Here is a 23982-nt window from a genome sequence, read left to right on the forward strand (position 1 = left end):
GGATGAAAAGGACATAATAAAGGAGATCTCTTTAAAATATGTTTACATGCTGAACTTCACATGTGGTCACAGATGAATGCTATAAACACTTTAGGATTAGTTATTAACAAGTATGTGGAACCAATGAGCATCACCCCCCTTTTTGCCTTAGTTTCATAAAAGGACAGTATTTCCTTGCCTCCTACCTCTTGATCAAGAACTGTAGCTGTTATCTCAACCAGTATTGTGGGCAGATTATGGCCAGCATCAGAGTCGCAAACCTCTTTCAGCAGTGCCTCAGAACAAAAATGGATCATTTTTCTAATGAGGGCAAGACTTGCTTTCCTTTAAAAGAAATCATAGGAGGGGGAATTATTACAAAGATAAAGCAAGCAGTAATAAAACCAACAAGAAGGTTCAAGATAAAACTGCTTTTGCACTACATTTATACATGCTTTCAAAACAGAATAAAAATTAAATTACTTTCAGTTCTCGTTATTGGAACCAGAATTGGTTATTGGTAATAAATTCTAGATTATCTTTAACAATAATGCACTTGCTGTTCTTTTTTGATTCTACAGCACTATGAGTCTAACATATTTTTCCTTCCTCAGCCCTTCTCTAGGTATGTCGCAGCACTCTCCAAACTAGTCGGCTGCAACAAAGTCTTTTACCATCTCATACCAACACACCCTTCATGTCAGTCCCTCCGCTGCCTTCTCCTCGTCTCTCCTCACCCAGGGCACACACGCGCTCTCTCTCTCTTCTCTCTGCTTCTTCCTCGGCTGCCCAACCTCTTCACAGAACAGCCACAGCTGCACCTTGTCTACACCAGCCAACCCACCACCCCTGAAGCCAGCCCACAGCTGTATGTTATCAATGATAATTAACCCAGCTTCATTCCTCTACATAGGTAAACTATTCTACATTCTGTCTTTATTCACTCTTAGTGATGGCAATTCACTTCTGCGCACTTTGTCTTCATCATAGGTATCCAGCCTTCCATTTGTGTCACATACTTACCATGTTTTCCTGAGATCCCTGTCGTTTTAAAGTCTAAATTTACTATTAGATCACGCAGCTTTCCATATTAGAAGCTACAATTAATTTGGAAACCAATAACTTCTGTATGGTTAAAGCTGAATTTTTCATTTGACTAGCTTTTAAAATGATTTACTCGATTCATAAAGAAAACTTTAAAACTACAGAGAGACAACTGCTTCTTTCCACTATCTGCAACACCAGTTAATCATGCACAGATTATTAACATAGTTTCTTATATCCTTCATTTAAATGACCTAGTTTAAGCTCCTATCATCAGCTCATGTACAGTCTCCACTCAAGTCTCTCTTTATCTTGTATTTTCACCCCTCAAAGTACCTATAAACACTGGGAACACAAGAGATGGAGCAAATGCTATATTTTTAGTGTACAAGGCTGAGAGGTTATGGTCAGATGCAATTTATCACAACCATTATACCACCCACTGTATTCCTTTTAAAGTATTAAATTAGATTACATTCTTTTAATTCTCTCAGTAAGAGGCATCTTCTCTAGCTGATTAACACTTAAGCTGCTAAGAAGTCTTCTAAAACCTTCTAAAATAGCTTTTTCCAGCCTTTCCAGTTTTCCAGTGAATGTATGCTGATACCACTTTATCAGTTTTCCTCTCCCAAATTAGTACTTTCAATAGAGTGGCTACAAACAGCTGTTACTAAATACGCAGTCCATAAAAAGTACTATATGAACACAGCATTTTTTCATCATGCTACTATAGACAAGAGTATGCCTCACTCTCCCACTTCTAGTTAACCGTACTTTTTTCAAGACACCACTTCCCCAGAAAGGAAAAAATGCTACTTAAAATACTAAGTAAAAAATCAGACTTGCAAAACTTTTCAAACCATCACTTCTATTCAAACAGAAATATGTTTAACTTCACATTATTTAAAGTTTTAGATGTTGTAATTTTTAAATTAAAAAAAACCAACCACCTTGGCTTTTTAAACAGAGTGTATTAAGAAATCCAAAATATGCAGGGAAGTTGTCTACTAAGACAGTATTACCTTATTGAAGGCAACATAGTTTGTTGAAATGTTTGTGCAAACACAGGCAATAATCTTTTCAAGTATATAGGTGCCATTTCTGGATCTCCTTTGGGTTCGTTACATTCTTCCTCATCCTTGTTTGCATCTTTCTTTTTCTTCTCATCTCCTTTGTTAACAGGACACATCCAGTCCCCTGGAAAATATATTTCCCCAAAATGTTCAAAGACAAAAACCCAAACAAACAAATAAAAAACTCCTTCAGATAAACCTAAGAGTTTTCTTTACTAACACCTAAGTACCTGAAAGGGAATATGCATCCTAAAAATAAGAAATTTACACGTGCAAGACTTCCTGAAGAAAACCATTTGATAATAAGCAACACCAAAGACCGGTCACAGGAGAAGCTCAAGAGTCCTTAAAAGTGAACTAAATATGAACCCATAACAACCTGTGGCTCCAACACTACAAAAGTCTCACGAGCAGGTGAAGTGCAGTTCCCACGTAGAAAGAAAAGATGCCAAAGAAGCTACCAAAGCTGAAGCTGACATCCTCTGAACCCACAGCAAAATCCCAGTCTAGTCCCATTCCACAGCTGAAGAGCAGGACAACTGGCACTGCCTGTGCCCAGCCCCCAGTTTCTTCAGTAATCCCTGTCCCCTAAGAATATCCTAAATATTAAGATTTTTACATGTACTTTGCAGGTTAAGGAAGGCTGGTCACAAAATGTATTATTTTTCTTAAATGAACCTTGATATAGTAAAAACCTAATAATCAAATTAGTAGAAATGCTCAGATAGGTTAACTAAGAAGGGCATGGAACTAAGAACCGCACTCACCTGGAGACTGAAGAATAGCTACTACTTCACTATGCCCCCTTTCGCGAGCTTTGTCTAAAGGAGTTTTCCCATCTTCATCTCTCAAATCAGGGTTTGCACCATGTCGTAAGAGAGTCTGAGAATATTTTAAATATGAAATAAACATTAAGATTCCTTCTTCCAATGTAGTAAACATGTTTTTCATATATCTTTTCTACACTTCTCTCATGCTTCTAAGCAAAGTTAGACCATCACGTTGCTTTTTATATCCGGAGAGCCAACATAAAACTACTTTTATCCATATTACTGCCCTATCATAATGAAAAATTTTCATTGTGATAGACACTGTGAAAAACATGTAAATATATGACACTGCAAGTATTAAACATATTGCATCAAAGACATTTTGTACAGAATAAGGGAAAATCTCAGCATGTAAGGCTTTAAGTATCAGTTTAAATCATACCTTTGCTACCTGAGGTCTTCCAAAACATGCTGCATAATGTAATGAGGATGACCTCTGACCTCTGTTAACATCAGCACCCCTTTCACAGAGAAATTCTACCTGTTAAACAAGAAAAAGGAAACTAGGTCTTTTTCATCTCTTTCTTTACATAAATAACCTAAGTTTTTAAGATTCTATACAACTAATTTACCATTTCCTGAGTTCCAAAAGCTGAGGCCCAGTTTAAAAGAGTTTGTCCTACATCATCCATAAAATTTACTTCAAAAGCTGAAAGATAAAATTAAATTAAGTAGTTAAAGCTCCCAGAATCATAAATTAAACTTCAGCAATGTTCTTTAAATAAATGGCAGGTCTTAAGAAATATGAAGCATAATCAACAATTCTAGGGAAGCATTTATGCCCTTAACTGCAATTAAAAAAAAGTAAAGTAGCAGCATAGAAATTACTACTAACCAGATCTGTTGTGTATTTAACAAAGTGAACTCATATATAAAAATTTGCAAAGTACTACCTAAGCATTTGTTATGACACTGTAGATTACAAAACAAAAAAAGATTTATCTATCTCATTTTCAGAGTATTTCTGCTTACCTCCTGTGTCAATAGCATCTATTAGTGCATCAGTGTCCTTACTGCGGATGCAATCTATCAGCTGCCGATGAGAACGTTCCCCAGAACTATCCAGTCTTCGCAATCCTGGGATTCTGCCTGTAGATCCAGCACTGGATTTTGGCAGGGCTTTTCTCCCTTCGAACAGTAGCACCAAAAGAAGATCTACTAACCGCATGGTATCCAGTACACATCTCTCATCACCCTGCAACGCACTTTCTATAGAATCTGGAAGTTCAGATCTTAGGAGATCCTGGAAATAATTAAAAGTCTGAACAATAAAAAATATACAGGGCTTTAGAAAATACTATCAGAATTGGGTTTCATGTCCATATGAAATGTTTCCTTTTTTCCCCTCCTTATAAATAACCTATATATATGTGTGTGTATGTATGTATATAAAATCTGTACATCTATATATAAAATAGCAACACAAATCTTGCATATATTAAAGTACATGAAGGGAGAAACCCTATGAGAACAAAAAGCTGTAGCGTAAAAGGATTTCTTACGTGTGTCACTACTGGAGAGCCTCTACACAGGGTTGACAACAGGCTTACAATAGTTGACACCTGATTACTTAATTTAGAGTCTGCAGCTGTAGATGGTGCTCCAGTGCTACTCCGTCCAGGTTTGCAAGCTGAAGATGGTCCTGATGCTGTCCCACCAGCAGCTGCCATGCGAGATAACAACTCCTCAGTTAATCCATGCTTAGCTAACGGGGCTGGGTCAACTCCACGCCGTGTGAATCTGTCAGCTAATGAAGCAAAGCATCTCAGAGCTCCATCTGAAACCTAAGAAAGAAGTACATGAGAAATGATAAAAAATCTGTTACAAATAAGAAGATCCTAAGGGGGTAGTGATAAGAATACAGGGCCCATCGAAGAAGCTGATTTCCCTGGGTTCCCTTCAGTGAATGTGAATGGAGGAGACAAACTTTTTTTTTAAGCCAGAAACTTCAAGCTGGAACCCATCAGTGGCCTGAACTGCTCACTGAAGGATTGTATTATTGTTGGGTTCCTCCGTTCTTCCCCCCTTCTCTCTGTTGATGATATACAGTAATCAAGGAAATGATTTTTCTTTGTCTCAAGGTCAGTACTGTGAGCATCTCCTTAACTACATGAGCAAAATCCCACATCAATCTAAAACAACACATTTAACAACCAAATTAATAGATATTGGAAGCACATTTTTAAAAGTTTTTCGTTACAGATGTTGTTCTTAAAGAAAACTATTTATAATCCCCCACCCACTAGCAATTGTCCGTTCTGACAACACAGTTTGGGGAAAAAAAAAAAAAAAAAAAAAGACAACAAAACAAACCCACAGCTTGGTATTGAAATATGGAATGCTTAAACTTCTGGTTGTTCTGATGCTAGAAACTGTTAAAGCAGTCTTCTAATAATAAAACTTAAAAACCCACACAAAAACCAAAGCACCACGAAAACACACTATGAGCTTTTACTTCCAAACATGTACTGTATTTCAGATCTGTTTCTCAAAGAGCAATGAAGACAAAAAATTCTTTACAGTTTTACCTTCCGTAAGTATCGAATACAAAATATTCTGTTATAATTATATTATAATTCATAGTTAACATTATGTTAATTTTACAATGTTATATTAATTTGGTGCTTTCTATTAAAAGAAATGCTTTCAAAGAAGCCATTAGCTAAGGCACCAACTCAGAACTCCTGAAGTATTAAACTGACAGTGAAGTTATAGTTGTATTTAAAGGTCTACATACTTCTCTTAAGTAAAAGAATTTGTTCAACCGGACCAAGCCTAAATATAGGACAAATTGGGAAAAGCAGATTTTACCTTTAGATAACCCAGATTGTCCACTGACCACCTGACCCAGGAATACACGAGCATTTTTGTGACAATAAAATTTTAACTTCCAAATTTAGGTTTCTCACAAAAAAAACCCAAAACAAACCACCAACAGCGACACTGTGGAAACAAGGCTTATTGATGACCCTCTTAATCTGGCAAAACAGTACTGCTGGCCAACCACCCAGGAAAGGATCTGGCTTCTTTTCATGTCAGTATTGAAAAGAAAGGGAGGTTATGCCTTTAACGTCTCTTTCATTACACATGAAAAGCGTCTCCATCTTTCAAATCAAGAGGCTCGCACAGGCATATGACAACAAGCTGCTTACGGCACATTTGCCATCATAGATGTGCAGCAGCAAACCAAACTGATGTCAAGAAATAATTTTACAAAAATCAACCACAAATCAAAAACCCAACAGTATCTATTATTTACCAACCTCTACATTATTACAGTTCTTACTCCCTAAAACGTCATAAACTTCTGGTGTAGCCCATTTTCAAAATGATTGTCAGCTATCACATAGCATAGGCTTAAAAACAGCTACTCATCAACACACAGAACAAGATTAGAGTATCAGCCACACTTCATGAAGTTAAAATCTTAAATCTCCATTAAGTTTGCAAGGACTTGAAAAACAAAATTTCTCCTGAATACATGCAAAGCATGCTAAACTGCTGGCAACATCCCTGCATGCCAAGCATTCTGATTAATCAGTATTTTTTTGCAAGGGATATTTTCTTTAACTTGTAATGGTCACTGCTCGTGTCCTTTGGTATTTTGCTCCAGATCTTTGACAGCTCAATGGATAAACAATTCTGCCAATCTTTATGTAATCCGTATATATTTTATGGGTATTTACCAGAACAGCTCTGTCAGAAATACACAAGAAAGGTTCAGTTTATTTAACATACCGCATTAGCGGCATCAGTTTACAAAGCAAGAGAGAGTACTGTGGAAGTATTTACATTGCTTCTCACAAACTGCAAGTTTAGTAGAAAGGTTAAAAAAGCAACTTTATAAATAAGCTGCTCCTGGGGCTACATTCATATGGCCTGAACTCTTTCCTCAAGTGATGTTACTAACTGGCAGCCCACACAAAAAGTGACTGAATCCAACGATGAGGATGAGGGGGGAACAACAGAACTTTACAAAGGAAGTTACTGGGCAAATCTGTAACACACATCAACATTCACTGTAAATCCTGAGGTTTGTTTCACACAAAAGAGGTATCTCAAGGAAACAGTACAGATTTACTTATCTTCATCTGGGTTGCTCCAATCTTAAGCACACTTATCTTAAAGCTAAACTGCTAAAAGATTAGGTTAATTTGAGCTCTCATGCAGATTCCCAACAGCCATTCAGATCCCCAATTGCTTTTTTCAAACACATTATAAATTGTGAAACAGTTAAAATACTACAGATTTAGTCTAAATTCAGGATTAGCTTGCCTGAGATGATCAGTGCATTAATAAAGTTATGTAATGTCTAAAAAGCATGGTAGCTTGTACTGAAATAGTGTGACAGTCCCCTGCCAAGTGGGTCTTCCAAAAAGATCTAAAAATATATTTAAAACAATTTAGCTCACAGGCAAGAAGGCAAGAAGATTTAGTCTCCCAAATACGATGCGCTTAATAAACCAGACTCAGAGGGTAAGAAATGTAGAGAAAAGAATGAGGACAGAGGTAGGGGTGAAACCGTGACCGAGTATGATATGGCCAAGAAGCCTGGCCAGACTACAGCAAGAATTTGGCTAAATAGCTATTGTGAAGCTTTAGTGTAACATTCACGCAAGGATTCTACTAGTAGGAAGAAAATTCCTCTAGGATTCATTTCTCTAGATTTTACAAGGACTACTTCATCTCCAGTTAATAAAACTGCAATAAAGTGGTGTTGCATTACAGCAGTACCACTTCAGCTGGCTTCCAATGTAATATTTTAGCATTGATTACGGATGGTTTTATTGCTTCTCTTAGTTTGGCAAAAGAAAAACAAACCAAATTGATTTTTGTCTCTTACTTACGCTCAATTTAATAGTGACTGTGGTGCAGTCATAGAACAATATTTACTTCAGAAAGTATTTTAAAATGCACTGATAAGTTACAGGATATTTTCCAGTAAAGTTTTCAGAGGTTAAATAAGATCATATTCACACAATAGTTCTTGGAGTCAAAACACTAAGCAGTATTTTTATCCTTGTCATGACAACTGTAAAAGGAAACTATCATAATATCCAAATATAACAACTACTACGTAAACCGTATAATTGTGGAGGCTATATAAAAATACCTAGCCATTCATTTATTAAACATAACAGACACTCAGTTCACAGCATATTGAGACAACTATTACATTACCTGATGGTCTTCGTGTTTTAATAAACTAGACAGTGATTCCACACAAATCTCTAATGAAGAATCCTGAGGCTCCATTTTGCCACAGAGTCTGGATACTACAGCCATAGCTGAATGCAAAGTATCTTTATGAACAAGGTGTCCACTGTCACGAATGAATGTCAGAACACAATTCAACCCTCCAGCTTCAAACACAGCTCCCGACTCACGCGTACAGATTAATTCTAACACCTATGACAACATAAAATTTAATTAGAATGAGGTAAACATAAGAAGTCAGTTATTTGTTTATATCCATCTACAGCACTGGTTAAGAAAATGAAACTACAGAACAAAAACCCCAAACTCCTCAACACCCAGAAAGGGCCACAGCCTCCAGTAATCTAGTAGTTACAGCGTTCTTCAAAAATACACAAGCAAATACAAGAACATTTCCCAACAGCATGGTCTTAACAGGTGTTCATGAGAGACGGCTAGATAACAGCATCTCTTCCTGGGATAATTAAGCCTTTGGATAACCCACAACCAAAAGCGTTACACTTCCAAGAGCACTGTTACTCCAGTGCTTCAGTGTAGTGCTTTTGAGTAGACTAAAACTAGTAAATAGGAAATACATGCATAGAGTCTGATGCCATGGTAATCAAGGACTCTATATGCTATCACGTGCCATGAGTTATGCTTTAAACAGGAAGTTTTGAAGGTCTTGTAAATTTTTCTGAAAACTTCACATAGGTGCAGAGGAGCTGTGTCTAGTGCTAGTGAAGAGACAACAGACAATTGTTCTACAGCAGGTAATGTAACTGTATGTGGAGCAATTCTTTGTTCCCTTTTTAGCGTAAAATTAGCCCTTAGCATTCTAACCATGTGAGATGAACAGGAAAACTTTCTTCTGGGTTTTTTTTGTTTCTTTTTCTATGTGTTGTTTTTTGTTTGTTTGTTTTTTAAAGGGATCTCAGCTTTGAAGAGCACCAGACTGACCGTAAAGATAAGCAGCATTGCTGGCAGGTACACTTCTATCATACTCTGTGTTTTCACTTCACATTTTAATAAACTAAATAGGATTAGAATATGAGGAAGCTTTTAATAACAGCAAATTTTCTACCTCCTTCTTAAAAGCAGAAGGTTCTGTTAAAAACACGTACCTTCACACACTGCTCAGCCAAATCTCTGCTTGTTCTGTTGTTAAGTTCAACAACTACTAAACGATTACAAAGTGCCTTGATAGCTCCATCCACTCCCACAATCCTACGGGTGCATTCGGCTGATACATCCAGATAATACGTTATGGCACGAGCTGTTACTTCTAATACATTGTCTGGAGCACTTTCATCAAGAAAAATTTTGCACAGTGCTGGTAAAAAAGTTCGAGGAGGGCATCTGCAGGAAAAAAAAACACAACACAACAACACATTACTAAGTTGTGCAAGTTTCTCTACATCACCTAATTTCGTACAGTTTCACATTAACAGATTAAGGCTTTTCATGATTTACTCTATTGGTTTATAGTTGGTTCAGAGTATTCATTTAGAATGCTAGGATGCAGGCATCTCATACACTCCCCAAAATTCAAATCAGTTACCTGAAAAGATGCTGTATTAAAGGAGGAAACCAGCAGAAAAAACCCTATTCTTGGAATTTTACAATCATACAGGAAAAATTTATCCTCTTGGGAAATCATTTCAGGAATTAACCTCACATCACTAAATGAAATCTATTTTTTCTTAACAGAGCTTCAAGGTTCATGATGATAAATAGCTACTTAATCATGAAATAGTGGGTTTGATACAAAGACTAAAGGTTTGGGTTTTGTCACACAATTTAATTCTCTGAGTGGTCATTCTTCCCTATGTTATATTCTCACTTGTCTTTTTATCCTGTTTTACCTTACCCCATTCTTTTTCCCCTAACCACACTGAGAATATATTTATATTCATTTTGCTTGCTTCTATTGCATTTTTTCCTCATATTCATGCCTTGGTAGCCTTTGGCTCTCCTCTTTATTGTTAGCCTCATTTCCATATGCAAGGACAGTCAAGAACACTCCCACAACTTCAAAACAAAATAAGCAAGCTGCAACAGTCCTCCTATCCCTCTGACCTAACAGTATACAAACTAAAATGTTTGGTCCTAACCATGCTTTTCACTCTGTGGTTAAGACCGATTTGGATCAAAAGTTCTAAACCATGGAGCTATACTTTCAGATAATTTATCTTCCAATAGCATACTTACTTAGCAATAAATAACAATGATTGCTCACCACAGTGGTAGAGTACTTCCAAGGTGGCGTTGGGGAATTAAAGGAAGGGGATGTACACTGTGACAGTAGTCAAAAAACCTGGATACCTCATCCCCAGATGCAGGAGATCAGACTAAATCTACAGGAAGCAAATATTGCAACTTTTCCTTAAACTCGGCTTTTGGCCTGCAAAAGAAGGCCTAAAACTTTTTTAAAGCCAAAAAAGAACAAAAATAATAGCATGCTTTTTGGTCTGGAAGACTCATTTATGAATCACTCCGTGGAATAACCCAGAGGTCATTCAGTATCCCATCTGGTATGCACAGTGACTCATACAAAGGCACCAAATACTGGGACAGCAAAATGCCAATAGTTTCCTTGAAGATCTAGCCACGCTTTATGAAGTAATTATATTTATTTGTCAGTCATTATTATTTATTACCCAATGATCCTTAATGACACATTTAGTAGTTATATTGGCCTATCCAGCCTATACTGTCTGTTAACTCTTTAAAAATTTGCTGTTGAACTCCACTTTTTTAAGACGAGTTTAACAGTAACACTGCATTTAAAATACATTATCCTCTTGAAAAAGAAGCCTGAAATCTGTACTCATTGTTAGAGGACTACCATACAATGACATAACGAGCGTTTCATGACACAAGATTCAGAGCAGACAGTGCTACCTGTTCAAGTGTTTTGCTGTTGGATCTTTTACACTGCATTTTATGCAACAGCAGACAGATCACTAAAACATTACTATGAACAGTTTTCTTCAAGCATTATATTGCAAAAGACTACCAATAAAGACAAATCCTAAAAAAAAATAAATATCCAAACCCATACACATATAACTAAGTGGAAGGTAAGCAACTCCACTGTCTCCACTGTAATTCTAGCAAGTAGTAGTAAACATTTTTCTTAGGTTTCCAAAGACAGCAGCAGAAAAAACCCTCTAGATTTTTGCAGGGAGTTAAAAGCAACACTTGGCAAATCTAACATTAAAATTTTTCCTATGATTTAACAGTTTATAAAAAGACATAGTACAAATGGCACTTGGCTGTATTTTCTGAAAATATAAATTTAAAAATTTTAAGAAACCCATTCCTGTCCTTAAAACACCTGTCTACAAGAGCCAATTACCCAGCAGATACAGCAAAAATATAAATTTACTAAGAGCCTATCATTTATATTGAATCCTTTGTCAGCACATAAACGCCAGTGCACAGTATCAGCAACACTCTTCTTACAACAGCACAGCTCGCTGGCAAAGCTTAAGGGTTTGGTTTTTTTCTAAAATGACTTTTTGGCAGAGCCTCTAGCTACATTAGTCAGAGACCATACTTTTTCAATTAGGAGGCAAATAACAACCTCCCCTTGCTGTCAGGACATTTGTTTTCTAACTTAGAGGAATGATTTCCAGTCCTCCAATAAGGAAACTAAGTTGTATCATAAGGTTTCAGGAAGAACCTGTAGATACGTCACACACAACCTGTGGGAACTGCCCAGTTCTCAAAATAAAAAGCAACCCAGACTTCGACTAATTTTCTCGACTATGGTAAGGCACGTTGAATTCCTATAAAAGCAGCAATAATAACTTCACTTGTTCTGAAAAAATTAAACTATTCATCCTTTCTGAAAATAGCAGCTGATCTAATTTTAATAAAGAGCTTTCACAGAAAATTCTTTGAAGCTACTTCAACCTCCAAGCTCTATGTACTTGATGCTTGTTTCTTTTAACAGTTTGGATTTTGGTTTTTTTATTTTGGTTTCAGGGGTTCTTGGGATTTTTTGGAGGGTTTTTTGTAGCATTGTTGGATATTCCTAGTAACCAGGAAGTAGAGAACTCGACCACACCACGTAGAAAAGGCAGCAGAAACGTTTTATAAAGATTTATTAAAAGACAATAATGAAGACTAAAGAGGAAAAAAAAAAAGGAGGAAAAAAGGTCATACTGCAGCTTGAAGTGCTTTCTCCTCCTTTTTCCTGCAGTAAATCAAGAAACAACACACATGAAATCACAGGCTTGAAAGTAAAACAGAACAAAACACACCAGCTTTGTGGCACAAGATTTTATGGACTATCCACTCCAGTACATACTAATTTACTGCAAACTAAGCATCTGCGATGTGTATTATCTTTAATATTTTTTTCTTTTAAAAAGTTAATTCATTGTATTTCAATGCAGAACTCATTCAATAATTTCAAACAATTGCCTGTTACCTAACAATGAAGAAAGTCTAGCCTTCTAATTGAATGCCCTGGTCCAACTATAAACTAATCTAACAAACCATATAATCAATGTGTAACAGAAAAATGCATAGTAAAAAAGGTGAAAACCAGTATCGTGTATGAAGAAGTATCAGCCAAAATGATGCATATAAAGATAACTTAAAGCTTGATTGTTATTACAGTTCACACAGATTTAGAAGTGATAGAAGTGTAAACTTCATTTTTCTCAGCCATTGTTGGGGGGGGGGGAGGGGGCGGGGGAGGGGCGGGCCACAGATCAAACCAGACTTTTTCCTTAAGTCTCCAAAACAGAAAATGAGCTGCTGTTTCTTACTGTAGCACACTGTGTTGTCAAGATGACACCAATGACACCACTGTGTCATCTTCCCCCTCATGCTTCTCCTAACTCAAACAATTTGGTTCAAGTTCTACACAGTAATACAAATCAAGTTGCTACCCCTAAAATCACAGCAGGTAATGAAATGCATACAAAGTGACAAGTATTTCTGAGGAAAGCGAAACAGACAAACCTGGATTCTATCAGCCCTGAGTCTCTAAAAAAAAAAAGTACTTTTATTATTGTTTTACAAACACTGCCTTAACAATCTATTATATACAGCTACTATTTTTTCCAAGAGGTCATAGCTGGCAAGAAGTCCAACTCATGCCCCAAACGATGATAGTAACGTTGACATTGACTTTGAAAATAAAGCCATCAGTTAGATTCTCAGATACAAGAGAGACATTTAGCCAAAGCAGTCCACAACGCACCAGTTTGCCTAGACAGGACCTCTACGCTATCTTGCCCATTGCTCTGTAATATTATTTCAGGCCAACACATTGCTGTACCTCATTCTAAGCAGCACACCCTGCAAGCTTAAAATGCCACCTTCTTCCCACCTGCACTTTATTGCAGTCTTGTGATCATTAGACACATTAGTTCAAGACAGAGCCCCGTTCATTAGTAGCTCTGAACCTCTCGCTGCATTGTCTTCTATCCAGAAAAGTGGCTATTAATATTTAGCCCCTCCTTCTCCTCATCTGTTGCCCGTGACATAGAAGTCATTAGTATTTGTCATACTGGGGCATCCAAGGGCTCTTGTGACAGATCAGGACCTCCCTGCAGTACCAGGGCAAACCAACAGATTCCATCCTAGAAAACCTGAAGTATCATTGTACAATAGGACAGATACAGACAAAAGAATGCAAACATATCACCCCACACTATTACATCTTACCTTGATATGTCAGCAGTTTTAACAACTGCTATTTACTGTTCAGCATATTGCATCGTTACATTGGGTTTCCTTATTCCACTTCCTCACAGCTTTTTAAAGGATGTTACTACTAGTTTACTGTCAGCTAACCCATTACCAGCATTTACTGCTATTTTAATAGAGAGGTTCTAGGGAAGGCAATTTGTTATTCTGGCTCCTCCAAAAGCTATCGAAGGACTGAATTGCACTGCTTTCATTAAAACCCACATTTGCCACCCAAACTGCTGTTCTGAACACGTGTGCAAAATGATCAGGTAAGAATGACGCTCTACTTTGCTTTACTTGGAGCAGCAATATTCAGAACAAGAGGAAGATATACAACCTACACATGAAGTGCTACTTCTACTGAAGGTAGCAAAAAAACCTTTGACCTTGGTTCTCTAATAATTACTTATATTCTTTGCAAAATATTTAGTCCAGGCATTAGAAAATTTGGTAGAATCAAAAGCAGCAGCTGAATAAAGGGAGAGCAAATTTACTACACAACTAGATAAACCACATGGACTGCTGAGAGTTTTCTAAAGGGATTAACACACTTACGGAACATCCTCAATACAAAGCAACAAAACCAAACAAATGTCAATATTCTGTAGTAAAACATCACTGTATTTATTTCATAGTGAACACTACAAACTAGTGTTCTAGTAGACAAAAGATGGTTAGTTACAAAGGAACTCTTAAAAGATGCACACAGATTACATTCATAAGCAGGCACATGCCATAGAGAGAAATTCAGATTCTTTTTGCCTACTGGAGTACACTCAGACCTTGGCAGTCACCGAAGCTCTTGCTAGCACAGGAACAGAACAGTTCTGTCATTCAACAGTCTAGATCAATGGTTGAGCCTGTAATAGCAGAGAAGGGCACACCAACACATCCCCAGTGCTCCAGCTACAGTCTTCTCCCACAGGCAGCTAGAATAATTACAGCATAAAATTGTACAGCTGTCATTCTGAAGAACTTCAGTCATTATGCTGCAGATAACTTTTCTATCAATAGCTGTGTCACAAACAGAAGCACACAGGTCAGCTTTATAGAGATCACCCTCTAATCCCCAAATCCGCACTAAGCTATTACATGGGTCTCTCATGGTTGAAACTCTCAGCATCTGCTCTACGTGTCTCAGGGACAAGAACATGCATGTGTGAGTAGTGTCCGAGAAGGAACTGGAAGGGGTAGATGGCAACACCAGCACGCGATGGAAGATGGGATCAAGACTGTCATCGCCATATAGCAAGTGTCCAAAGTATGCCCCTCCCTTCTGTCACACAGCCCCACTGTAGATTTCTCTGTGCTAGCATGTGACCCCTAAAAAAAGGGAAAGTTTTGCCCTTACTCAGTGGATGGTCTTTACACCTCAAAACTGTGCAAATGGGCTTTCGGAGTAATCCTTGAGTTTTCACTCAATCCAATCCTGAGCAAAGTCACCTTGTTACTAAAGTGTAAGCAAAGGCAGCACAGGGAAGAGAAATCCACTGCTCACCTGGAAGCAATTCTAGCAACCAGGTTCTGAGAAGAGCACTTTCTAAAGACCAGCCTCTCTTTTTAATGAAGCACCAGGTAAGCAAATACAATCAATACTGGTAGGAACCAAGGAATGAGTCAGACAAGCCATGTTACATATGTGTCACTATTAACAACTTGATTCCAAGGTAAATCTCGACTGACTTTCTTAAGCAGGCCAAAATGGATCAAAGAAACCTAAAACTGTCTCAAATACTTGCTGTAGGTTAGGTCCCATCAGTAATATAGACCCAAATACTGTGCCAATTAAGGCTATGCTCAGAACTAAAACGTACTTTGACAGGTAGTGAAGCGAAGCATTTCAGGAGTGTCTGTACCACAGTGGCTGCACGCTGGACTCACCTTTTGAAAACCATCTACGTGAGAAAAACAAGGCTGCCAAAATTTCCTGGGACAGCAGGGAGACTGAGGGCAGAACGATGGCTCTGAACAAACTGATGTGACAGGACAGCAACTGCTGTCCAGCTTTTAGTATGTTTCCATCTACTGACAGACAATGCTTTTGATTTCCAAGAGAAAACACCACAAATAAACCTTTCATCACTGCAGGCTTCAGCTCCCACTGAGGGAAAAAAAAGTGAAGTGCATAATTTCTAAACTTAAAACATCCCAATATCAAAACCAGTTTCACCATGTTGCTTTTACCTAGACCACGTATTAACTAAAAGTAGTAATGTACCTCAGAAAAAAAGAAATTGTGACCAAAAAAAAATTGCTTTATCCTCAAAGTCGGTGATGGGAGGGGAGAACCGTTCACAATGACCTATCTGCAGTGGAATGAACAAAAAGATAATGGTGAATTTGTGCTAATAGAGAAAAATGTATCTATTTTTTAATGGTTTTTCTTCTTTCAAATTAGAAAATAATGGCCAATAGGCGTTAATAGTTACCTCCAAAGTTTAGGTTTCTATTTAGGCACCTGTCCTACTGAATATGAAAATTAAAGGACAATCTTTTTAGGTTTTCATTTCTAAGAAGCTATATTAACATCATATCGGGCACTTCCTCAAGTACTTTAGAAGAGTATTCAGAAGAGCGATTAGGGACCGACTCAGTGAGTTAATGAGGTTACTCTGCAACCAATGCTACAAGCTCTTGCTGATAATACTGTAAGTCTCTCTGGATGTCCACCCAACTTCATTCCTGTACTCCTAGGATAAGAGCTTCTGCTACTTATCATCTTGCAAGTCTTCCGCTTGCCATGTCTCAAAGGCCTTGCTGGAAGACAGGTTTGTAAATAATTTTTTACAAGTCTGAAATAAGTACTATTCACTATCAATATTTACCCTTCATATTCTAATCAATTCAGATTAGTGTAGTAGAGCATTCTCTGTTCCCTGTACTAACAGCAAGAAAAGAACTAAACCACATTAAAAAAAAAATAATCAATGATTCTGCACAACTTCTATTAAAAAATATATTCATGCTTTCCGTGTTAAAATGAGTTTATTAGATTGTAAAGACCATGATATGCAAATTCTTTAATATACAGTCTTCCTTTGCAGAAAATGTAATTGATCTAAAAACATTTGCCAAATATCACAATTGAATTGACAAGGTGTCAGGAAAGGCTAAGGGAATTTATTAATATATTGCTACAGCACTTACAGCATTATAATCAGCACATGCCATATACTGACACACTTCTGAATCCTTTCCTACACCCCCCCCCCCCCCCCCCATCTCATCCCCTCTTTAGGAACAGGAGTGTCCATAGGGATGTAGAATTCTTAAATAGCGACAGCAATAAGCTCCTGCCAGTGCTAAGCTCTTAAACTCAAATGAAGTGACTCAGCCGATTTTACAGCTTGAAGTAAAAAGTAAAAAAGTAAAAAAGTAAAAGGAAGTAAAAACAGGCACTGTAAACCCATTTCTGTACTTACACTTCATATGTCAAATGCACTTCAAAGCCTTAGCTAAAACAGCAATAACGGTAAAGCCTACTGTTGTGTTTAAACAAAACCCAAAAGAAGGAAAAAAAAAAAGACAACCCCACTTCATCCCCCAAATGGTTAACGCAACTACTGCTGGCATGAGGGTGTGTTACTCAGTTCCAGAGTAACCGCTGGATGCAGTTGACACAGGGCCCCTGGCATGTGACGCAGCCCTGGCTTCAGGCCCCTGCTCCAAGACATGTGACTTGTGGCAGAAACCCAAGCTCATCTGCCTGCCAGCACTTGTGCTGGATCTTTAATTCATATCATCTGCTAAGACCAGTTAAAAGTGGGAAAACAAGGAATTATATGTGCCTACACTATTTAATAATTATTCAATATTTAATAATTTTATATAACTAGAATCGGAAATATTGAAACCTCATTAGTAAGGTTTTTTGAGGGAAAATATACCAGTTAAATATTTACAACAACGTGTCATGCAACTGTAAAGTTTCAAAGAACAGATACCCTGCAGAACTGATTTGTTCTTAAAGCAACAGTAATTCCAACTTATTTTTGGGTAACTAATGTTCTTCCTTTCTACAGTCTCTACTCTTCTGTGGGTGGAGATCTCAGACTTTCCCCTATTGTTTCTTTTGCTGAAATACCATTTTGTTTCCACATATAAACCAAAAACATCAGCAGAGTAATCAAGATCATCCACATGAGAATTGCCCACACCCCTGCACTGCCTTTATGCATTCTTTTGGAGCCACTTCCAAAACATTGTACACTCTTTTCTTACAATCCTGTTACAGAACAAATAAAGGCCAAACCACATCCACTTATACGCAAGACTTTAGAAATACCACACTATATCTTAAAGGTACGAGGAAGAAGCAACTAAAAATGAACTGCTAATTTAGGAACCTTTACAATTATAAAATATTAAAAATTTTTACAACTCTGAATCTCTACTCAACTGCAATCATAGCTCACGCCAACAAAATAAAGGTAGAGAATAAACAACTCCATCCTTTATCTGTTCCAGCAGAAACTGCATTATTAGAAAAAGAAATTAATTTAGAAATCAGATTTGACATTTAGCAGCACTTTCAAACTTCCTTTTACCTAAATAAAGGACAGACAGCTGAACCCTCTTCTGAGAGTTCACTATTAAGAGAGAACACATCATTTGAGTATTCAACCACACATACAATAAATATCAGTTGTGTAAAATGAAAGAAAAAGCGCACAAGAAACAGCTTCTGCAGAATAGGTAATTTCTCCATTTCTAAATAAATTATGGTTAGCTCTGCTCTTCAATTTACAAAGGATGTGCTGGGATGCCTTCTTCATTTTTCAGTATCTTATAAAAGATATGTCATGCCTCAGGGTAGTAATTCTACATATGTTTGTTCCGTCTCCAGGATTTTGTAAACATTTTGCAGAAACTTGGTCCATGATAGCTAAATAAATTGAAGAACTTGAAACTACAGATATTTCTGCCTATGATTTCCATTAGTAGCAACCTCAAGTGTGCAAACATAATGATTTGAGCACATATTAAGTTTGTTAAAGTTTCAAAATGAAATAAGCAATTATAACAAAAGTATGGTTTTGTGAGATTACCTAAATACAAACATCTCCTCAGTAGCTTTGGCTGGATTTCCAGGTGCTCAAAAAGAGAACCAACTTAAACAAGAAAACTTCCACTTCCCCATTACCAATCTACCGAACATCTACACTGTCTATGCCTCTTATATAGCCTCTTCATAAGAGGCCAATATTTAAAATAATTTGACTAGCACAGTTATTCAAGAAAGGAAGCCTGCCTGTTATTTGAAATTCCTGTAACATCTATTTTATTGCTCTCACCCAGTCTATAAGGAGATGGAATCTTGCAAAAGGTCATTAACTCGCTGCCTTAAAATTCTGCACCTATCTTTTGCCTAGTACTTGCAAGAATCCCTTCAATTTTATCTCACACACAAAACCCTGAACAGATCAAAGGCTACTTGATGATACTCTACTGGAAAAAAAAAATGGAAAAAACCAACATGCAGACTAGTAAATAGTGACAAAGAGTGTGATGAGTTACACAGAACTGTCTGGACTACTCAGAGGCATAAGCTCATTTAAACAAAATGTGTTTTAACACACACAAATGCCAAGTTACAGATCTTAGCCTATGTAATACATCAAGCCATACACAAGAAGCATGCAATCATATCTTGGAAAGCAACTCTGAGGATAAATAACTAAAACCACACTTCCTGCACAATGTTTTGGAAACATCTAACTAAATTTGGGATGTATAACTAAGAGTAAGTTATGCTACTATAAACAGCATGGATGAAAGCAAACTGGAAAATATTTCCGAAAAACTCTGAAACTGAAGAACTGGAGAGGGGGAGGAAGATCAAGAGCTGGTCCTTGTGTGGAGTATGTTCACAGCAAGAGCAGTATTGACTTTTAATCCAATAAGAAAGGTTGGACTGACCACCCACCACAAAACGTGGCAGTCCAGCCAATTCATATGGAAAAGGACAAGCCAATTTCAAGACGACAACTAGGCAGCAGACTAAATAGCAAAACGGGGTAAAATTAGGCAAGATGCCCTATTGGAGGCATTAGTTATTATTAGTTAGTATCAAACAAGACACTCAATTCAGTAACAACAGAGTAAAATATGAGGGCCTATGACAGAAGAGAAGATGTTAATTTAGATGACCTAATCTTCCCTTCCGGTCTTTGCAACCATTAGGATTCTCAAAATGACCAGACAAGGCTAATTAATCTCCGTAATACCCGTGACAATGAGGCCATAATTCCAATTTTACAAAGAGCAACCAGAAAGACGTGTTAAAACTCTTACCACTGCAAAACCACTACCCAACAACAAAAAATAACCTTAACAATCAGAAATAGTTCTAAACAATATCCTGTAACAAGATAGTTCCCTGAAAAATACAGCACACACCCTTACTTCCATCTCATAAAAGCTCTCTATACGACGCTGAAGACCCTACTATACTGGAGTCCACAGACTCAATAACTTCAGTGCTGGCATTTCCCTGCTGCCACACTCTCCGACCTCATTTAAAAGACAAAAAATGTCTTTCAAATCACATGAGTCTTGCCATTGTAAAGCTTTCAAAATTTCATTTATTGAGATGTCTGTATTAGTCCAAACCAATAATTCATTAAGAACGTATGCTTTGCATGGTTAATAATAACGAAAACTCTAGTCTATTGTTGACAGCAATACTCACCCTAGTTTACTCATGGCTGCACTCCAGCACAAAACTGTAATAATGGCCTGACTTCTCCCCCCTTAAAATAACAAAACAAGCAAATCTGTAGGCCACACAACATGAAATCACCTTGATACCGACAGAGCTGCCCTCTCAGCCGGTCAGTTTTGCCACAATTGTCATATCTGTTACATGGTGCTTTACCACTGTCTGAATTACAAAGATGATTTTAAAGCCAGCCCAAACTTTAAAAACAGGCCTGAAAAACACCACTTCAGATTCCCATCCCTACCTCTACAATAAAAACTGTTTTTCTATATATATCTAAGTTTGATTTATTGGAGTAATGCAATCCTGATAAATACAAGAGCCTGTAGTTTTAAACAATCAGGTGGAGATAAAGTTAAACTGCTCCACATTATCCTACCATGGTCTCACTAGCTCACATCAACACAATCCCTGGTTCATCAGAGTTATCTTCTTACACTTGTTATGACATATTAGCGAGTACAAGGTAAAGATATACCTTTTCCCTAGTAAATATATCCTTAGGAAAGGACAAGCTTTAATTAAAATAAATCTGATTTTAAAAAAAAAAAAATAAACTGAAAGAGTTTCTATTTTACACATTAGCACCCTAAACTCCAATCCTTTATATAATTTTGGGGTTTATTTGTCGAATAAGCTGGTAACTCTTGATAATTCTATGCTGATCAAATCTGTTAATGCTAAATACACAGAGGCGACTTAGGGCACCGCCAATGGGGAAGATATAATTTATCTTTCTGAGCATTAGTAAAGCCTATTTCATTTGTTCAGCATAGACATGGTTTTACTCAGGTTTTACTTTACTTGTAATACTACTGCCTTGTAGAACAATTTTTCTTTGTAATAATGAAAAATGATTAAATAACACCTTCCTTGCTAAACACTTTTACTCTGGCAGATAGGGAATGAAAATAGCAACACAAAACCCAGATTTGAGGAGTTTTCATTTATTTCAGCATAAGTAAACAATCAGACAGGGCAAAAAAAAGATAAATTGAAACACCTATGTGGAAAAGGGCTATATTGAAACAAACAATCTCTACATTGTCTTTGAAATTACCTGTAACCATCTAAACACTGAAAATATGATTTCAATTATGTTTATATAAAAGGCTTACTTAAAAATCCTGTTAAAGCTGACTTAATAGCACACAGTTTAACTCAAATTTGGGACCAATACTTATAATCTCGAGTTTAGGTGGTTTACTCCAAGTCAACTGCTTAACAGAACCATTTCTATTTACTCATTAAGTTTCTGTAATTTAAGCTACTGGCTTTTGCTGCTGGTAAAATGTTAGCCATTCTTCATGCTATGTGACTAACAGTGTCTGTGACTCATTATCACCAGAAGATGAATATGCTGCTGATTTTTGTAATGCTAACATGAGTAACACTAAAAATAATCAGTTATAATATGTAAATCTGGGGAGAAGTAAAGAAACGTCAATTATTTGGCACCACTACCTGTTACTGGCTACATACCCCGCAATCTGTTGTGGTATCGTTAGAACTTTGCCAGAAGGCTACAAAATACACCACCATACATTTGTACCTACTTCCGTTTTTCTAATTTAATCTGAAACACTTGTTTCGTTTCAATATCCATTATTCTTGTATGGAAACAAATTAATAGCTTTAAAATACACTATTTCCTTCAGAATATATCTGTGAAGTAACCCTACTCCTTTACTGCAAAATGAAGTACAACATTTTGCATCTATCATTTCAATACCTTTTTTTTCTCCTCCAAGTTTGTGATCTTTTTTTGTTAAGTAAGACTGTGCATTACCCTTAACTACCTAAGAAATCAGTCTGGAAACAGTGTTGCGCTATTCACCCATAGCATTCGAGTTAGTATTTTTCATAGCTTTACTTCATAGCTTTGCCAGTCCTCACCATATGCAGCTTTTAAACACTAGGTGTACTTCACTAAAATGATTTTCTTCTTAGCTTACATAACAGCAAACAATTTCTTACGTAAAAGTGGACTAATACTTAATATTTAGTCACTGATCCCTAAAACACATCACATTTCATTCTCCAAGAAATTGACTGTTTTAAGATTCCACCTTCCAGTCGCTGAATTCCACAGATGAAAAGTTTTCTTAGTCAACATAATTACTAGTAATTAACAATTCCAAGATCAGCATACAAAAAAATTTGGGACTGTTCTTCTTGCTTAATAGAAAAAAAAAAAATTGTGAGGTCTAGAGGCTGGTTTTCTTACCAACAGAAAAATATGTCCACATTATAAATCAGGCATACACTGAAACCATTTTCAAAATTAGTTCCTGAAAAATGTGTTTGGCAACCCTTCTGTCACACAGTAAATCTCCTATTCAGACCAGCAATAATTCCTTTAAAAACGTTCCTGAAAAGCAACTTTAAAATATTATCAAGGATTAATTTAGTTATACTTTCTCAGCACATTACAGCTTTGGCTACTTGAACTGTCATTTGGAAAGATTTTAAAAATACTTCAAGACATCACCTATTTCTTACAGAGAGTTTCAAAATAAAGTCACCTTGAGATGCAGGCTGCGATACCACAGGCACCCAAGACAATCCCCTGAGAAGGTCTCCTATACAGAAGCGTGTATACCTTTCTCTGCTTCCCCTGTATTTCCAGTTACACAGTTCCACCTCTGGTGCTCATCAGACACTTCTATGATCTGCTTGTAATTCATTGTAACAGCAGAAAACCAGCCATCTTCTTTAGTGGGTTTAAAGAGTAGCTTGCTTTTTTAGTGAACTAGAAAGCCCTGACACTGGCATGAAACAAGAAAATGGTTGGGTGAAATAAAAACACTAAGTGAAAAATGGGAAGCAGCAGCTCTCCCTTTAGAAGGTAATGACCTACCATGTCCGCTCACCAAATACCATGGAACCATATCTTTAGTATACTCATGCTGACAATCAAAAATAGCAGTTTTAACTTTACTGTACAATCACTTCAACGGGCAGGGAACCTTGATAACTTTTTCCCAATTTGCAGTTTATTCTCTTCTGTTTAAGGGAAGCTTACAACATTAGAGATCAACAACTTAGAAGGCCAGTAAAATTAAATCATACCAAGGCTGAAAACAAAAGTTAAAATGCCAAATGGTATTTTAATGTTTCTTCTTTCAGACATAAGAACTTATTTTAAAACCACAACACTGCAATAACAGAGCAGTTATTATCTATATTTTAAGAAAAAAAGCCCTTGGACTATTTAATTCATTTATATCGAGATGAAAGTCTGTTCTAAATAAAATGTCTAAAAGCCACAACTAGTTTATACTTTAAAAGTTGACATTTCATTCCTGATTCTCAAATACCCAGAAGATATCCTTACAAACTAATTCTTCTGTTCTATACTGAACACACTGAAGCAGGAAGTTCACCTAGATTAGTCATAAAAACTCACTCTCAACTACCAAATTCT

General features: G+C 36.8%; 1 protein-coding gene across 10 annotated transcripts in view; it reads right to left on the minus strand.

The window, feature by feature from the left end:
- The window catches only part of HECTD1 (HECT domain E3 ubiquitin protein ligase 1), a 64662-nt gene that overhangs the window by 36835 nt on the left and 3845 nt on the right, over positions 1-23982 (minus strand). For 7 of the 10 annotated variants that reach the window (XM_055715903.1, XM_055715895.1, XM_055715898.1 and 4 more), the window contains exons 3-11: positions 9247-9481; positions 8108-8335; positions 4429-4710; positions 3899-4187; positions 3499-3575; positions 3309-3407; positions 2864-2978; positions 2046-2220; positions 186-324 (exon numbers count right to left, since the gene is read on the minus strand). In XM_055715903.1, the coding sequence (XP_055571878.1) occupies positions 186-324; positions 2046-2220; positions 2864-2978; positions 3309-3407; positions 3499-3575; positions 3899-4187; positions 4429-4710; positions 8108-8335; positions 9247-9481 (1639 nt within the window). The remainder of the gene's footprint in view (positions 1-185; positions 325-2045; positions 2221-2863; positions 2979-3308; positions 3408-3498; positions 3576-3898; positions 4188-4428; positions 4711-8107; positions 8336-9246; positions 9482-23982) is intronic. The other 3 variants (XM_055715896.1, XM_055715900.1, XM_055715897.1) reach the window with 1 other exon arrangement.

This window comes from Falco cherrug, chromosome 7 (genome assembly GCF_023634085.1).
Source record: "Falco cherrug isolate bFalChe1 chromosome 7, bFalChe1.pri, whole genome shotgun sequence".
In the NCBI taxonomy this organism is placed as follows: domain Eukaryota; kingdom Metazoa; phylum Chordata; class Aves; order Falconiformes; family Falconidae; genus Falco; species Falco cherrug.